Source organism: Magallana gigas, chromosome 3 (genome assembly GCF_963853765.1).
Source record: "Magallana gigas chromosome 3, xbMagGiga1.1, whole genome shotgun sequence".
NCBI lineage: Eukaryota > Metazoa > Mollusca > Bivalvia > Ostreida > Ostreidae > Magallana > Magallana gigas.
The window spans coordinates 29,608,060-29,626,260 of record NC_088855.1 but is presented as its reverse complement, the minus strand read 5'-3'; the positions used below and the strand labels follow the sequence as shown (position 1 = coordinate 29,626,260).

The 18,201-nt window shown below is 33.2% G+C and overlaps 1 protein-coding gene across 2 annotated transcripts; it reads left to right on the top strand.

The window, feature by feature from the left end:
* The first annotated feature begins 12,806 nt into the window (after positions 1-12,806).
* LOC105320149 (echinoidin-like) lies at positions 12,807-18,201 on the top strand. Of its 2 annotated transcripts, none has more exons than XM_066077782.1 (4): positions 12,807-13,107; positions 15,638-15,714; positions 17,247-17,328; positions 17,530-18,201. In XM_066077782.1, exons 1-4 carry the CDS (start codon positions 12,996-12,998, stop codon positions 17,775-17,777), a joined length of 519 nt encoding a protein of 172 aa, XP_065933854.1. In that variant the 5' UTR covers positions 12,807-12,995; the 3' UTR covers positions 17,778-18,201. The 2 variants fall into 2 exon arrangements, 1 of the variants encoding a protein (XP_065933854.1); XR_010711553.1 differs by lacking the exon at positions 12,807-13,107 and adding an exon at positions 15,344-15,419 and having other exon boundaries at positions 17,530-18,199.

The following is an 18,201-nucleotide window of genomic DNA, read 5'->3' as shown; positions in this document are numbered from 1 at the left end:
GGATGCGATGAGTAATTCTTTTCAAAAAAAATACACGGATCTTGGATAACGTTGATTTTTGATTTGAAGTGGGGGTTGGTATCCGAAAATCCTGACAACATCGTATTTAACACAATATCTCTTTCATAATAAAATCGCTTGCATAGTCAACGTCATTTACCTCGGTTTCTTTTAGCTCGTTGACATTGAAGGTTAGAATGACATTAACAGAATTTTTTCCTTCATGCCTGAGAGTAAGAAAGTAAAGTCCCAAATGTATTGATTTATGCAGCTAATGCTCACATGACATAGCATTCTTGTAATATATAATTTTATTATATTATGGGAGTAGAGTAGAGGATTTTTAAAAATTAAGTCTTTTGCCTATTTGGCCCTGTCTATGAGGCCCCAAGTGTGGTAAGGTATAATAAATTTCACAGTTTAGATTTCTCTTATATACTAGAGATACTCCAAAACAAAAAAGTTACCATTGGCCTTGTATTTTTCAAGAAGTTTAAAATGAAAAACGAGACACGTCGATGGAAATACCGATAGCTAAAAGTAACCTGAGTGAATCAAGTGACCTAAAAATATAAAAGTAAGTGTAAACTGAAGACTCAAATTCAGTTTTTGGGTACAAGCACAGATTAATGTTTTGAAACAGGAATAAATATTTATTGCTGTCAGTAAAAAAATAATAACATTCTATTTCAACACGGATATATTTTTTGGTATAATTCGAAATCTACAACATCCACATCTTCTGTCACTCTTTCCAAAATCACTATTCCGCCATTAAATAAAGCCTCATTTTGTAAAAGATAATAGATTCTTTGATCAGTTGGTAAAATGGATTCATCATCTATAGAAAACAGATGTAGTTTCTGCAATACAATCCATAAAATGATAATTACATTTGTTGTACGTTACAAGTACATAATTATGCCGACATCTATGTGAAAGATTGAACAATGACGCAATTCCAAATTTTCATATGTGTAACAATAACCATGCCCCTCTTTAAATAGTTATCAAACTGTTATGATCAGTTTACTCTTGAAATGTATCATTTATTGATATATTCATTATTTTGCTAAAAAAAACTGTATAATAGAGATAAGTCTGTCATGGAACCTCACCTGTGAGCTGCCTGTATTGTTAGTATTGGTAATGCTTCCTCTCTCTGCTGCCACATCTATTGCTCTACCAACAGACTAGTTCTAAAACACATAACATATACCAGTTATATAAGACTTTGGGATTTAAACAATAACATAACAAATGCATTTGTATCTACAATTTATTTCGTTTACAAAAGAATGAATAAAGAATGATGGTTACATGTGAATACCATATACAGTAAATTGTAATAGCATGTGATTAATATCGGTGACAAATGTTAAATCAATGGGGTTTTTTTTCATACAGTCAAGCACTTTTATGACAAAGTGAAATTCAGTTTCACTTTGTAATCTTGCAATCCTTTTTTTAAATTCAGATTTTGTAAAGGATTTGACATCTTCAGATCTCCAGCAAACTTTAAACATGTATAACTTTTTGCCATCTAGATAGGTATAATGCTACATTTTTATTGGGCGATGTCAGCCTACTAGTATTCATGACTAACCTCAACAAAATATATAAACAACACCATAATATCTTACACTGTTTAATAAATATACCTTAGAAGATAACAGAGGTTTAGTGGTGTCTTTGGAGACGGAACCACCTGGAAGCACCATCTGGAGATACACCCTGCCAAAGTCAGGGATCTTCGCATCACCAACTGCATGAAGCTTCATCTTCATTAGAGCCACCTTGGCTGCAGTCTTACTGGATTTCTTTCCTCTTTGTTTCTTTTTTTTCTGGTTATAGTTAATTTCTTAGTAGATGTAATTAAAATATTTAAAATATCATCTCGTTAAATGAAGCTCAAAAGGTTATAAAAAAGTATATATATGTTCATAGCTGTAGATGCTATTATCAAGTTTTCATAAGTCATGGTCAGCTATTAAGTTTACAATTTATTGGGGTGTTCTTATAAGAAATGCAATTTGAATCTGCATAACAGCCAAACAAAATGTGGTAAAAAATGAATATAGAAAAACCCAAAATCCGTTGCACGTGTTCTACTGTTTTAGTTAGAGTTTTTTTCTTCTTCTGCAGCCTTTATTTGAAATGGTATTGCACAAAATACTAGTACTTTAACAACAATCAGAAAACGTGTAGTGTTCTATCATTTTGTTATACTTCTGTTTATATTCAGGGGAATGGTAAATATGAACCATTTTTAGGTCATGAACATGAATAATAGGATTCTACAAATTCTAACCATGACCACTAACCTTTTATTATAATTAGGAAAATCAAATTTAGAAATGATAAGTAGTTGTCAGTACGAAATTATATTTTTGCTTGTGAGTGTACAGTGATCTTGTCATAAATGAAGCTACATTTTGTATGCATTGTGATCAGACTTTGAGTTTGGTTGAGATTTAAAGCAACATTTCTCTGAAAAACAGTACATCCTTCTTACCATAAACAGATTTTTTTTTTTTTAAATTCACACACTACTAGCATGACCTCCCTGGCTTTGCACTTTGTAAAACTGCAAAAGTGTTAATATAGCTCTACCTTCTATTCACAAGAGAAAATGGACTAGATATGGCTAATTTTTTTTATCTCCCGCAGTGTTTCTTTTTTGATACCACATTTACACAAATATCCAAAATTGTTTGACGTCGTGAAAAAACAATTGTTCTTAAAGGTTATCGAGAATCTAAATGGTCTACAACTATTGTTAAACCTTTTAACTGTATTTTTCACTCATTCGAATAACGCCTATTTTTGACATGAGCCCCAAGACATCAAGGCATTTTGCTATGGAAGCGTTTACATTACTAGTAACTAAAATACCTATTAGAATTCTGACTTCATTTATCCGAAATCGATATTTTGAATTTAAAGCTTTAAGAGAGTGCTTTTGAAATAAGTTTGAATAAGAACTACATTAACATTTGAACGGTTCCAAAAATCTATATAAAACCCCCGTCACATTGAGGCTGCGTCCTCAAGGCGATTTTGTTGCGTCCTATAAGACGTCGAGATGTTCGCAGTAGTGTCTTATACAGCGCCGCAAAAACCAAAGGCGTCTTCACTTGTTGCGGTATGATCGTCTAGAACGCAAAACGATGGCGTTAGAAAGAAACGTGCAGTAGGAACGAAGTTGGCTCGCCCTGGCAGCGCCATAAGGTCACCAACAGCACCAATAAGAGCTCTGTTGGAACGCTAAAGTAACGCACATGTTATGGACCAGAATAACCCGAAGTGTCAGCAATAATTAATCACACAGTTTTAACTTAACAACAATATATTTATAGTAGTATATAAAAATTTAAAAAAGTCATAATGTATATAGCAAGAATCCTAACATACATACAATAGTGTCCGTTATTGTACGCACAATATCCAAGTGAAAGTATCCAACACCTATTTTATCCCAGTTTCTCTGTACTTGAGTCTTTTTTATGCAAGCAATCATCAGTGTATTTCTAGATTAACAGAAATCTGGGAAACTCCAATAATTGTAAATGAAACATCCTGGATACAAACGAAATTCAAGAATCAAGAATGTTCCAGAATTTTGACCATTCCGGAAGAGGAATATTTCAGTTTTTTAAATATTCTCTCTCTCTCTCTCTCTCTCTCTCTCTCTCTCTCTCTCTCTCTCTCTCTCTCTCTCTCTCTACTGGAAAAATACAAACTTCCACACAATTCCTCCCTTTAAAAAGTCAGAATGTGAATGAAAACTTAAATACATATACATCAATGCAAAATCACAGTAAAACATAGTGTACTAGTATTCATTTAAACAATAAAATGCTTTCCATGGTGATTCATGTGGGATATGAAGGTAGCGACATTGCAGGAAAAATACATAACCCGCGTTAGCGGGTTATGTAAATTTTTCCTGCAATGATCACTACCTTCATAACCTGCATGAATCATCAAAGAAAGCATTTTATTGTTTATATTAACATCTTTCTTTAACTAATTAATAAATTGATTATAAACAGTTAGTAAAATTCTCTAAATTACTGTTAACGTACACAAGTACGTTAGCTAAAAGAAACAGCCAAATCGTCTCCTGTGATACTTTGAGTCTGGCATCATCATGATTATTTCATGCAGTCCGTGATTTTACTAAGGTCGCTGTAGGTTCAGACCAGTCGATAAACAGGGCGTGTCAATTTCACTCCTGTCACTTTCAGCCGCTGTAGATTTCGACCAATCGATAAATGGGGCGTGTAGATTTCAGTCTGGCTGTTTCTATAGAGCTATGAATTAACTATAACCTTCCGTAAGAAATCGAGGAAATTATACTTTGAAGATGTAAATATATACTCTTGACATCATCTGCAATAACATTATCTTGGCCCTTTGATATGTTGAATATTGATATTGTATTCTTGTAACAACAAACTCCATCTTGTCAGTATTTGATTATTTTTTGACAACTTATGCAAAAATGTTTAGGGGTATGTGCAAGAGTTGGATCTAAATAAACATTCAAATAAACATCAAATTACTGTTAAGCTTACAACAAATCAAGACATTCTTTATCAATGGTAGAATAATTTTGTTGACATTTTGTAAGTTTCTTTGAAAAATAAGAACGAACTCAAGCTATCTTCCTCATCACTACATTTTTGAAACAAAACTGCCCCGATTCCCACATCACTAACAACAGTAACCTTGAATTGCTTTAAAAAGAACTGGATTGATCATAGGGACATATTCAAGTGGGGGGGGGGGGGGGGGGGGGGCAAGAGTCGGGGGAATTACAATGTATACCCCTGGCTTCAGGGGCCAGTAAATATCGTAAAATTGTAAACTTTTAGTAAAATGAGACATGCAGGCCTTTAATGGCAATATTTTGATACATTCATTATTTATTTATAATGCACTCAACATGCATACAATTTATTTCCAGCCTTCAAGCATATAATGTATAGTTAATTAATAAAAGTAGATTTCCTAAAATAGAACACGTAGTGAGCAAAGTGAGCTCTAAGAACCAGTGCGCGCGGGAAAAAGAACGAGCTAAACCTACACATTCCTCAAGAGCAATTTTTAACAACATCCCATAGTGCTCTCTAAAGTTTTCTCCCGTAGTGCTATGCCAAAAATGGCTGACATTAAACTTGTAATTTGTGCCTTGATGTTTGAAGACACATTTTGATTATCGCACAAGCTTTTGTGAGACCAAAGAGAGTTTTTTATGCTTCCATTCCTACGTATTAATTTGAGATTGGTAAAAAAAATGATTATAGATTATGACGTATTACGTCACAGTGATCTCGCTTTATAGGCCTATTTCCCGTGATAAATTTAGAGGTTGATCAAACATCTGTGATGCGTGTACTAGCTATTTCAGTATTAATTGCGATACCTGCCTCATATGATTTCAAATTGATTTATTTTTCTTTTTGGTTTGTTGGAGAGATTACTATAGTATATAAATACAAGCAAGAATCATACTTTATTGTCACAAATAACATTTTACAGACTAATCAATTATTATCTCCAATAGTAAAAAACGTTTTCAGGGGGAAGCAAGTCTATGTATTTTGTAAGATTTTTTTTTTTAATTTAGAAATTTTATATGATATTCTCTCTCTCTCTCTCTCTCTCTCTCTTTCTCTCTCTCTCTCTCTCTCTCAGTTTTTTTTATGTTGATAACTGTCAAAATATCACTAAGCTGAGAATGATGCAAGGTATGTTTAATTCTTGCTGCGCTCGCCACAACGGCAGCACTGTAAAAAATATTATGGCCAAGTGATATTTTAGCTTGTATTTTTCAAGATGAAGTTAAGAATGCTAAATTGTTAACGGACATGCACGGCCAACGACAATATGCTACCCGAGTGACTCAAGTGACCCACCAAAAAAAGAAATGGCCACTATATGGTAATATTTGTCATCCCCTCCCCCTCAAAAAATAAAAATAACTAGACACGATCTCGTTGCGAGCAACGAGGAGGTCTTCCGTCCGATTTTTAGAAGAGGAAATGACCTTGCCTTTTATCTTCATCAACGAAACATATCAAGAAATGCAGATGTGATCTAAAAGAGCGATGGATGAAGGATTATAGACCCCGTTGGATTCCTAATTTGAAGGACCAGCCCCATTTTATATCATATTAAATAAGAGATCTTTTGACCTAATAACAGGTCTAATGACCTGTAATAAAAAGAAACCAAAGAAAAAAAGAGCGTCTTCCTTTGTAAACGGAAGACCCTAATAACAATAAGAATAGAAGGGTGTTCCGCTGAAGACGGAAGACCCTAATAATAAAAAATTGTTTTTGTCTAAATCTTAATTGAAGAGTGTTTTTCGACTTGTACTACAGTCCAACAACCCTTTTATGTTGAATATTTTAGTTAGAAAAAGAAACAAAAAGGAGAGAAAGTAATAGAGAGAAAGAGCAAAGCTTGGCTCCAGCGAGATTCGAACACACAACCTTTGCAGGTATCTCAAAACATGGCTGACGCGAAATAATTCCCGAATTTGTCTTTGAATTTGGGGCGTTTTCGCCCGGAAGAGGAGCTGAGTTTTTGTATGAAATGAAAAACAACGTGTAAGATGTCTGACTATTCAGGTTTGGTAACAGTGCGAGGTCATTTGAAATATTGATGCGTGTTTGTGTCTGGAGGGGGTTGAAAAGACCCGAACTTGATTTTCGTCTTAAATAAATCGAAAATAGAATTTTGAGGTGTGGATCTCGGATGCGGTTAACAACAATTAGGGGAAGTCCTAAAACAATGACTGATGCATTTTACCCATGTACATGTATTTCAGTGTTGAGATTTTTTTTCGTGTCGTTTTCTATTATGTTTGACTGTTTAATTTGATTGATAAAATCTTTATAAATGTAGAAATAACGAAATCAGTAACACGTAAATTTATTCGGTAAAAATTTGATGACAGTAATTTCCACAGTACTAACATTCATAAGTAGTTCACACGCTATCGTAAATACAGACAAAATAGAAAACAAGAAATATACATGCAACAGAAATATAACGCGGCTGCTTACATCCCTTGTACTGTGTAAATTTTAAGTCTCCGTACAGGCTATACTCGCCGTTTGATCTCAGGAATTTCTTCTTAATTGTTCAATCCGCTGCATATTTGGCAGACAATAAGAATGGGGTCCAAGGTTTTTTTCTACAGTCATGTCAAGCACGCCAATCGAAACTCAAATGCCCAAAAATTTATAACTCTCTTAAAAATGAACGAATATGCCTGGTCATTAGTACAGTAATCTAGAATTGAATTAGATTGAAAATAAAGGCTCAAGATGAAAGATCCAGTAAAATAAGGCCAGAAAAACTAAATGATTTTGTGAATAGGAAGGGGGGGGGGGGGTCGGTGCGTGTACAGTGTGTAAATTTAATTTCCACGTATAGGCAACAAGCGCCGTTTAATCTCAGGAATTTCGTCTTAATTGTTCAATCCGCTGCATATTTGACAGACAATAAGAATGGGGTCAGAGGTTCATTTTCACGAATTTTCATTAGGATTGAGTGAAGGGCTTGGGAGTCAGAATTTTTTTTTTACAGTACATGTCAAACACAACAACTAAAACTCAAATGCCAAAAGCTTCATAACTCTGTTAATAATGAACGAATTGGTCTGGTAATTAGTACAGTAATCTATAATGGTAATTAGTTGAAATTAAAGGTCGAAGATCAAAGACCAAGTAAAATCGGGCCCTAAAAACTAAATGATTTTTGGAATTTGGAGGGGGGGGGGGGGTCGGTCGGTGACTTCTATATTAAACGTAGAAAATTAAATTCTAAATATCACATATTGCAATATGTGGTATTAAATAAAATACATATGTTAAAAACAATGTATAAGCGTTGTTTGAAAGATGTAACTATTGATTTTTTTTTTACGTCTGTTTATTTTTAGGCTCAAACACTCATAAACGGGTGGTCAGTTTTCAAATCTTGTCGCAGTCACCCGTTCGTTTGTATAGTTACGAGTATAAACTTCGGAGGTTTTTCTTAATCCCAGACAGGCAACAGATTTGTATCAGTATATAGACATGCACAAAAAAGGAAAAAGTACACCATCATTAATAAAAATGACTTTTTAGCGTTGATTTCCAATCAGTAAGAAGACAATCATTAAACAATGAATCAATAGAATTTGAATCCATAGACATTATCCCGTAACTTGAAATAAATACATGTATAATTTTTTGACGCCAATGTACATTTAGCCTCTATCCAATTTACTGCATGTTACCTGTACTTAGTTCTTATGTACTTGAGAGAGAGAGAGAGAGAGAGAGAGAGAGAGAGAGAGAGAGAGAGAGAGAGAGAGAGAGAGAGAGAGAGAGAGAGAGAGAGAGAGAGAGAGAGAGAGAGAGAGAGAGAGAGAGAGAGAGAGAGAGAGAGAGAGAGATTTTCTAGTTTTTTATAGTGTTTAGGGAATTAGTATATCAGCATCGTATGTCAATAAACGCATGCATACATGCAAGCGTGTATCTATATATGTGAACAAATACTAATCAGTTCTCCTTTTAAAGCCATGTAGAATAACGTTGGTGCATTGCTAAATGTTGTGTGCACACAGTCATTGAGATGGCGGCATTTCTTTGATGCCGGCAAAGCGACCCAGTGAACTCTAATGCGGTCGTACTGCAGGGGCGCTTCGGCGGCATGTCTTTGATGGCGGTGATGCGAACTGCTGACAAAAACGAGCTCTATATTTGTACTAAAAAAGCTGTTATTATTTTTATTTATGATAAAAATAAAACGGAAAACAATAAAAACCATCATTTTAAAAGTAAAATCGTTAAACAAAACAAAATTAGGGAAGAACAAATAATCGGCACTCGGGGATGGAACCCGGGTCGCCTGGGCACAAGTCCAACACTCTAACGACTGAGCTACGCGGACTCTCGCTTCAGAACTTTTGAACTCAAAATCTCGGGAATGTCTGGATCGATTTTAACACGAATTTCATATTCTGAAGTGTTTTAAGCGTCTCTATCGAATAAAAATATAAAAAAAATTCAAATCTAAAAATTTGAAAAATTAAGGTTTTTCATTTCCTTCCGGTGACGACCGGAAGTGACGGCGGACGTTCGGATATACGAAGGGCACTGCGGCCGTTCACTCTCTACCTTCTCTGAAAATTTGAAGGTTCTATCGTAAATACTTTTTGAGAAAAATCGTGAACAAGCAAAAACGTAAAATCTTTAATATCTCGGTACCGGAAGTGACGATCAAAAAAAGTCCGTGTACTTTTCTTACAAATTTTGTCATGAATAAGATCTGAAAATTTCATGAAAATTGGCTGAAGCATTTTTGAGAAAACGTGACAGAAAAAAAAAAACAATAAAAATAATAGTGAAAAAGAAACAAAGCAATAACAATAAGGTCTTCCGTTGGAAACGGAAGACCTTAAAAAGCCTGAACCCTTGCCCCAAGGATAGTGCTTTTCTTAATTCAAAAAAGGACATTATTGACAAAACTACAATGCATTGAATTTATTTTCTAAAACAGTTAAAGTACGGAAGAAAATATATTATTATACATTTTCACTATATGGCCATATTGATCATACCCAAGGGCCTAAACCCTACTTCAGGGGCCATGGATTTCACAATTTTGGTAGAGAGCTTCATGAACATCATAATCATGCATTTAGTTTATCTCCCCCTACTGTGGAAGTAAATATTCTGAAGAAGATTTTCTAAGATTCAATACATTTTCACTTGTATGGCCATTTCGCTCCGCCTTAGGGCCTGAACCTCTGACCCAGGGGCCATGAGTTTCACAATCATTGTGGAGGCCTTAAAACATTATAAGCATCCAATTATTTTTCTCAAATATATATGGGAGTAAAAAATCAAGATTTTTAGATGAAGAAATACATTTTCATCATTTGACCATATTGGCCGTGCCATAGGGCCCGAACTCCTGACGCAGGGACTATGAATTTCACAATTTTAGTCGAGGCATCCCTGCTCATTCTCTGTTGAAAGACGAATATGGCCACATGAAAAAATATTTTTATCTCGTAACTACGAAATTATATATCTCGAAAAGATCTCGTTAATACGAATTAATTATCTCGTTATAACGATAAATGATCTCGTAATTACGATAAAAATCTCGTTTATACCAGTTGATTATCTCGTTATTTCGAGTTAACAATTTCATTATTTTGAGTTAATTTTCTCGTCATTATGAGTGAATTATCTTGCTATTACGAGATAAGATTTGATAAATTCAAAGAGATATCTTGTTATTACGAGTTAATAATCTCCTCATTGCGAGAAAAAATTTCGTACTTATGAATTAATGATCTTGTTATCAAGAGAAAAGATCTCGTAATTACGAAAAAGATCAATATAAAATGGTACGTTAAATTGTTCTACATAAACTCTCTTAGTCTTTTAAAGTATAATGGATGAAGATATTTTAAGAAATCTATTAAATTAGTGAAAGAAATTTCAGAAGGAGCAAAGTTGATTGATTAATAAATAAATTTACCAATTTATTTACATGTCGAATAATTTGTTAGCAGACTCTGAAAGGCAAATATGCAAAAACAAATATTTTTAATAAAGGTTGTGAATATATAAAACACAATCCGGGATAAATTCTTTTTTATCCATGATTAAAACTATATGGTTATATGCAATTAATGGAATTGTGTTTTTATGAATAGGAATACTAGGTATTTACATCACAGTAATATACGTTGAGAAGTCAAATTACATGACGTTCTTTCTACTAAATATTCAAATGTCAGGTGTCAAACTTGATCATTTTATGTATAATTTTATATAAATAAATAACCATCGTTGTAATTTAAAATTGATCAAAATTGAATTAACGTTTCTGGAGAAAAAAAAATAGACTGAAAGAGTGAACTAATCGACTTGGCGGTTTAAATCAGAGATTACATGCAGAGCAATAAAATGCAGTATCGTTTCTTGTAAATACGGGATAATTAACATGTAATTACAAGATCCTTTCTCGTAATAACAAGGTAATTAACTCGTAATAACGGTATCTTTCCTCGTAATAACGAAATCTTTCCTCGTAATAACGAGATCTTTTTTCGTAACTACGAGATAAAATTAATCTTTAATGTGGCCCTATTCGTCTTTCGTAGTTGAATGTCCAGTAGTTTAGAAAAAAAAAATTAATTTGCGCCAATTTTTAATTTTTACCCAAAATTTATGGCCCCTGGGGGTGAGGGTCATAAATTTCACAATTTATGTCCCCCTTTCCCTAGTGATGCTACACACCAAATATGGTCAAGTGTGTCAGAGAAGAAGCTAAAAATGTTCTACTATTAACACACGACGCACACGCACGACAAAGGATATATCAAACTTTAAAATATTTATTTTATTTTTTTCATGAAATTTTATTAACTCATTTGTCTTTACTTGCATTCGAAAAGAAAGTGGTGAACATTGACAGCTATATAGAGAGAAGGGCGAAGAAAAGTAGAATCACTAAACTTATATCGATATTTCAAACTGTACTTAATTTGTTTAACGTATTTTTGTACTGCAAAATGAATGATGTCCCTCATGTGATTTAAATTCACCATGGCAATTTGAGTACCAGACATTTGCTATATCAGTATGAAATTTGTTAGAAGAGCAAAGGAAATAATGCAAAAAAGAATTATTAATTATCTTTTTTTAAAGCTGCTTGGTCCGATTTTATTTCAAATTTTATGCACGCTTTTAAACGATGGTTATGCTTAGTTTACGTATAATAATAGACATTGCAGTACTTTTCCAGCCAATCAAGCCAAATTTCAATGAAGAAAAATTACGTACAAACTTTGCTAACAAAACAAACGAGATAAAAGGGTACGGCGTTATTTCGCCTCATGTTAAATTTCACCCCTGATGACGAGCCGGGTATGGTTGTATTACGACTTTGACATCGCTTGAAATAAAGGTCGAAATGATCAGACAAATTACAAATATGTGTACGTTTTGTTCGCCAATATCTCTGAAGTTTGCTTTATTTACAATCAATGCATAGCATGCAGGTTGGATAACCCCAATCATTCGGGGGACGAAACCAAACGGTTTCCTTTTCTAAACATTCCCGTGATGCATTTTGATTTGTTTTTTCGTTTGCCCAAAGAGAAATTATTTTTAATTACTTTGAATATTTCTAACTTTGAAAGGAGACTGATTCTGCTGGTGTAAATAGGAGAAAGTCCATAACTTTCTAAGATAAATGGTTTGTATGGAAAAAAATATGATAGTGTATTAACAAAAAAATCGGACCAAGCAGCTTTAAGTATACGTGCTTTATTTCACAGATCATAAAGATCCTTATAAAATATCAATACATAATTACAATGGAAATTCGCAGCTATGTGTCAGTGTCATAGTCATTGGGGTACATAAATTTCGTATTTTTGAAACGGAAACATTTTATATTCACAGCATCATACACAATGGATCAAATGGATTTCCATTTATATCTTACATACTGTGATGCAGAATATAGTCATACTATTTTTAAAATTTGTCTTATGCATATTGTCGGTGTTAAATGTGTATTTATGTCGATATTCAATTATAAACTTACTTACGAACTGATGTTTGTTTTCCCACGAACTTTATTACAAGAAAGTAGAGGACCCTCTTTAATTAATGTAGCTGAACCTTAACCAATGGCATGACATGTTTTGTAGAAGCATGTCTATATAACAGATAACACTCGAACGTCAAACTAGTTTTTTGAACCTCAGTATGAAACAAACCATATTTCTTGTTTTTGTGGTGATCTTAGCTGTACGTGGGGTCTTCATCTCCGATTTCTTGTACAGAAACCCCACTTACGACAACCGGGCAACTCCGTCAACCAATGTTATATCAATACTTATTTCCCGAAGTTCAACACACTGTGCATCTTATTGTACAAGAAATGACGAGTGTAAATCCATCATGTACAACATGAACACCTACTCCTGTCAACTTCTGTCTGTTCACATGGATGAGTTGTCAGTCACAGGACCACAGTCTTTCCTTGGATGGCTGTATTATGGGAGAACGTTTGGTAGGTCTTTATCTAAAATAGATTTTGGTTGAGTTTCTATCGAAAACATCTTGAAATGAAAAGAAATTAAATAATATAATATATTTAACTCTCTCCTCTCCCTCTCATTTAAACTGCTTTCTTTCTCTTTCTCATTTAAACAGTAAAATGCTTTCTTTGGTGATTCATGCAGGATATGAATGTGGAGACATTGCAAAAAGAACACCTAACCCGAGTTAGCGGGTTTTATAATTTTTTTTTGCAATGATCGCTCACTAACCTTCATAACCCACATGAATCCTTAGAGAAAGTATTTTATTGTTTATATCTACATTCATTGTATATTTCCTCTTTTGTTTATATTGCAAATTTGCGACGTTCAATTTCCTGTAAACACACTTAGCTAGCCTTCACACGGTGCATGAGCTCAAGAATAAAAGGCAACACGCGCTTTGAATATATTTATTATTGTAAGATATGAGGGTGGATCCAAAAGTAATGTCATAGATGCGATAAAATCGTGAAAAATCAGCGCAAAGTGACTAAAATTCGTGCTTTAAAATATCTACCTAATTCAGAACTGAAAATTTTAATGCATTGTGATAATTACATGTATTTCTGAAGATAATATAAAAAAATTGTGTATTAGCATGAGGAACGATAGTCGCCGCACGCTAGCGACGTCATTTCTAGATCTTTGGCGTTCTGGTAGAATTTCGTAATTTAGTATTCTATATAAATTCGCCACGATGGTCTATTTTACATTTTTTAATCATTTTTTTTTTCATAAAGTAACTTATGTATTAATCTATTTGTAATTGATGAAGTAGTATATTGGATTATTTAATGTGCGATCAGTTTGTCAGGGTCTCTTCAAGAAGTCATGAACGTAGCTTATTGATATAGCCATTGACGTAAGAACCCAGCTTTAATTTTCCTTCAGAGCGTATGCCTTCTATCTATCTAATTTATTTATTAACATGACGTTACGGTATGCTTTTATCAGGTATTGGAACCACGTTTAAGGTACCATGTTCACTCACTCTCAATTTTAGGTTGAAATATCAATTCCAGTACATTTTCTAGTGATTTCTATCCATCGAAGAAAAAATGCATCGTATCACTATTCGCATGTCCAGCCTTTTTATCCCTTGATCTAGAGACAAAAGGCATTGGGTAGATATCCGATATGTACTGTAACGGTCCTTAATTTTTCAAAACAGTTAGAAAAAGTTAATATATCTGTTTTAAAATATTGTGTTGTTTGGGGCATTTTCAAATTTTGAAGCATGTAATTTATCATCGTCGGATACCCACGGGTGATCGCGTCTTTTACTTATCAGTATAAAACGCGATCACCCGTGGGTATCCGACGATGGTAATTTATTCATATATACAAACCTTAAAAAAGATGTAAATTCATGACGCTTTTAAAAGAAATTTTGATTCCTAGTGAAATGGTTTATAAAAAGCGTTAACTCTCCCAAGTTTTGTTTAACTCGTATAAAATAGGTAAAAATTAAATTCATTCCCTATAATTTAATTTTAACAAATAAGATAAGAAAGTAAGTTCAATTATAATAATTAAAAACGACGTTAATTTGTACAAATTTTAAACGGGACGCCATGCGTATTGTTACGTAGGCAACTTATGTTATACAATATTGTCCTTTACAAAAATTTAGATTATTGAGAATCAAAATTTGTACATGACAAGTTTTTGATACAAATTTTGATTCTCAATAATCTAAATTTTGTCATGTACAAATTTTGATTCTCAATAATCTAAATTTTTGTAAAGGACAATATAAATGAATTAGTTTAGCCAATGCAATAAATGAGGGTACATGGTACATTTTATATATAAATGATGTAGCATGTGTTTTTTATATAATTCACTCTGTAATAGTTTTATGCTTTTCTTTTGTTTTCTCATTGATTAATATTTATAATGTCCTGAAGAATGGAAAGGCTGTCCCAAAAATTTTGACAACTTTCGTTGTTTGTGTCCTTGCCATGATGATCAAATGGGGTCGGGAAGGAGCCGTAATAGCGGGGTTCAACATTTAAATTATAGAGCTACAGTTTTAGAGTTAAATATGGTAAAAAATTCTACTGATTAAAGAAATTGGGATGGCCAGAATTTAGGAAAGCAAGTTAATATATTGGAATAATTTAATTCTGATTGTAACGCCTCATTTGATTGGCTAAACAAATTTATATATATCGTATAACATAACTTGCCTACGTCACAATACGACGCTTTTTTATAAACCGCTTCGCGGTTTATAAAACGTAAACTGCCCCAAGTTATGTTATATCGTATAACATAGGTAGAAATTAAATTCATTCCTTAAATATCAAGTTTGTTAAAATACATGTAATGAGTGATCTCCTTGATTGTATTGTAATTAAAGCTAAGAAATCTAGCTAGCTCCTAAGTTTAAAATAAGATATCATTGATTAGATGAGCTCTGTAAATGGTGTCTTTTGAATTTTTATGTGTGATTAAAGAAAACCAAACAATAAATTTCTCCATATTTTTTTCCAGATTGTTCAAAATGGCACTATCGTTTCGGTCATTGGTATTTGTTGGATTCTAATTACAGAACATTCAATGATTCTCGGGTGAGATAACCTTTTACTACGATTTGAAAACAGTTTGTTTTATTTTTGTATGCCATAATAGATTTTAAAAATGATGAAAATATATTTTATACATCTTTATTCAATCGGGAAAAGGTTTAGAATTGATTTTTCCCGCGATATTGGGTTATGTAAATTTTTTCTGCAATGATCGCTACCTTCATAACCCGCATGAATCATTAAAAAAAGCATTTATTGTTAGTTTTTACATCTTTCTTTTAACAAACTTATTTAATAACTTAATTGTAACAAGTAGGTAAAACTCACTAAATTACTGTTAATGTTCATCAGTGCGATAGCTTAAAGAAGCAGTCAACTTGATTATTTCGTGCAGTCGGTGATTTTTCTTAGGTCGCTGTAGGTTAATTATTATTACCTAATCAAAGGGATTTTGTTGTTTTATTACAAATTAAATATTTTCGTCTATTTTGTATGTGTATTCAGATTTGCAAGTGATCTATTGAACTGCCGGTCAATAGACTGCGATCTATTAGACCGCCGGTCAATAGACTGTGATCTATTGGACCGCCGGTCAATAGACTGCGATCTATTGGACCGGCAACGTATTTTAGAAAAAGTGAAACTTCTATAAGATTAAAAGATAACTTTATTATGTTTATTTTACAATTGTTCTTAAAATTTATCTTCATGATATGAAAACCTTCGATCAGTAATTTATAATTGTAAACACAAAATACTAAAAACGGAATTAGGTAATAAAACAATTATTAAATGCTTGAACAGTCAATACACCCGAATTTTTTTCCCTTGGTGCAGAGAACAGCTCAGTATGATCTATTGCCCTCGGCCGTTGGCCTCGGGCAATAGATCATACTGAGCTGTTCCCTGCACCTCGGGAAAAATATTCGGGTCTATCGACTGCTCAAGCATTAAATAATTGTATATTATAAGGTTAATGTAGGACCAATCGATAAATTGGGCGTGTCGATTTCAGTCTGGCTGGTTCTATAGCGCTATGAATTAACTAGTTAGTTTCCGTAAGAATTAGAGGAAATCATATTCGGTAGATGTAAATATTTGTGATTTCAACAGTGTGGATCATTTTGTTCACGTGAAACACATGCAGTGTGGACATGATGAACTACACTCTGTACAGGCTAATTTTAAAGTAAACATCTTTTATTTTAGGAAGATGTCGGCATAGGTGATGAGATAGAAAATACATATTGATAGACTATCTCATTCCATCACTTATCGATACCGCCAAAGAATACGGGAAATGTCTTATATGTTTTATAATTTTTAACCTGTATTTTCAGATTAATCAAACAAGGCTAAAAAATTACTTACACCCCCCCCCCCCCCCCGACAAGTTTTATAAAGTACATTAAGCACAAGTTTTAAAAACAAAATGGAGAGAATATCAACGAGTCTTGCTCTACAAGTACACTAAATAAATATTTACCATATGAAACAGGTTAAAACTATAGAATTAACAATGAATATCATATACTTTATATAAATCATAACTATCATCAATATTCTTTTCGCAGACATTTTGTGCCAGCCTGTCTCCACCGTCTCGTGTCATTGAAGTGCACTCTCAAGCTGAAAATGACTGGTTAATCGAGTTATGTATGTGGGTTTTTTTTACGAATTATCCGGAGCCATATACTTTTTAAAGCATAGAAATACTGGTATCACACACAAAATCACAGAAAAACAGAAAAGAAAACTGAACTAAATCAATGAAATATGTGGACTAAAATATAGTGTATTTTATACACTATTAAATTCAATTTACATAATTTTTTCAATGTTATTTTATACATGTAGCATCTACCATTTGTGAAGTACCACACGAATACTGGCTGAACGGATACGATACAGATAATTCCGGGACGTTTACGTGGATTAATGGTCAAACTCCGTCAACCTACACTAACTGGTTCCCTGGTGAACCGAATGATGCTTCTGGCTACGTCTCTGAAAGATGTATTGCATCATCTACTGCATATGGAGGAGTGTGGGTTGATATTCCATGCACGGGCACCAGGCCGGTTGTTTGTAAAAGAAATTCCTAGTCTTAATCTATTGTCACCGTGTAAGAAACAATTTTGTTGCAGGTGAATAAAATGAAAAGAATGTCACCGAGTCTTGCTCTACTAGTACACTAAATCTGTACTTATCAAATAAACACGCTAAAGCTACAGATCTAGAATTAAAATAAATACAATATACTGTCCATTACCTTTTAGAATGTCCATCACTATGAAATATCAGGAAAGAATAATATCTGCATAGTAAATACTGTACAATACCAAATATTTTAAAATTTAAAGAAATGATGTCCTCTAGAATAATGTGCAATTGTAATGTAATAACACTGAAAAAAAAAATTCCTATCTTAATAACCAAATTTTATGACTTTGTCTGCCCTCTTTATAATCTTCTCATGTCATTTCCGTTTTATGTATACATGTCACTATATACTTGTATTTCCTTTTT

Bases quoted from the DNA above. Each gene is read 5' to 3' on its own strand.
- LOC105320149 (XM_066077782.1), top strand. From the start codon at position 12,996: ATGTACAACATGAACACCTACTCCTGTCAACTTCTGTCTGTTCACATG. The intron at 13,108-15,637 runs GTAGGTCTTTAT...ATTTTTTTCCAG, and splicing joins GTATTATGGGAGAACGTTTG to ATTGTTCAAAATGGCACTAT. The intron at 15,715-17,246 runs GTGAGATAACCT...TTCTTTTCGCAG, and splicing joins GAACATTCAATGATTCTCGG to ACATTTTGTGCCAGCCTGTC.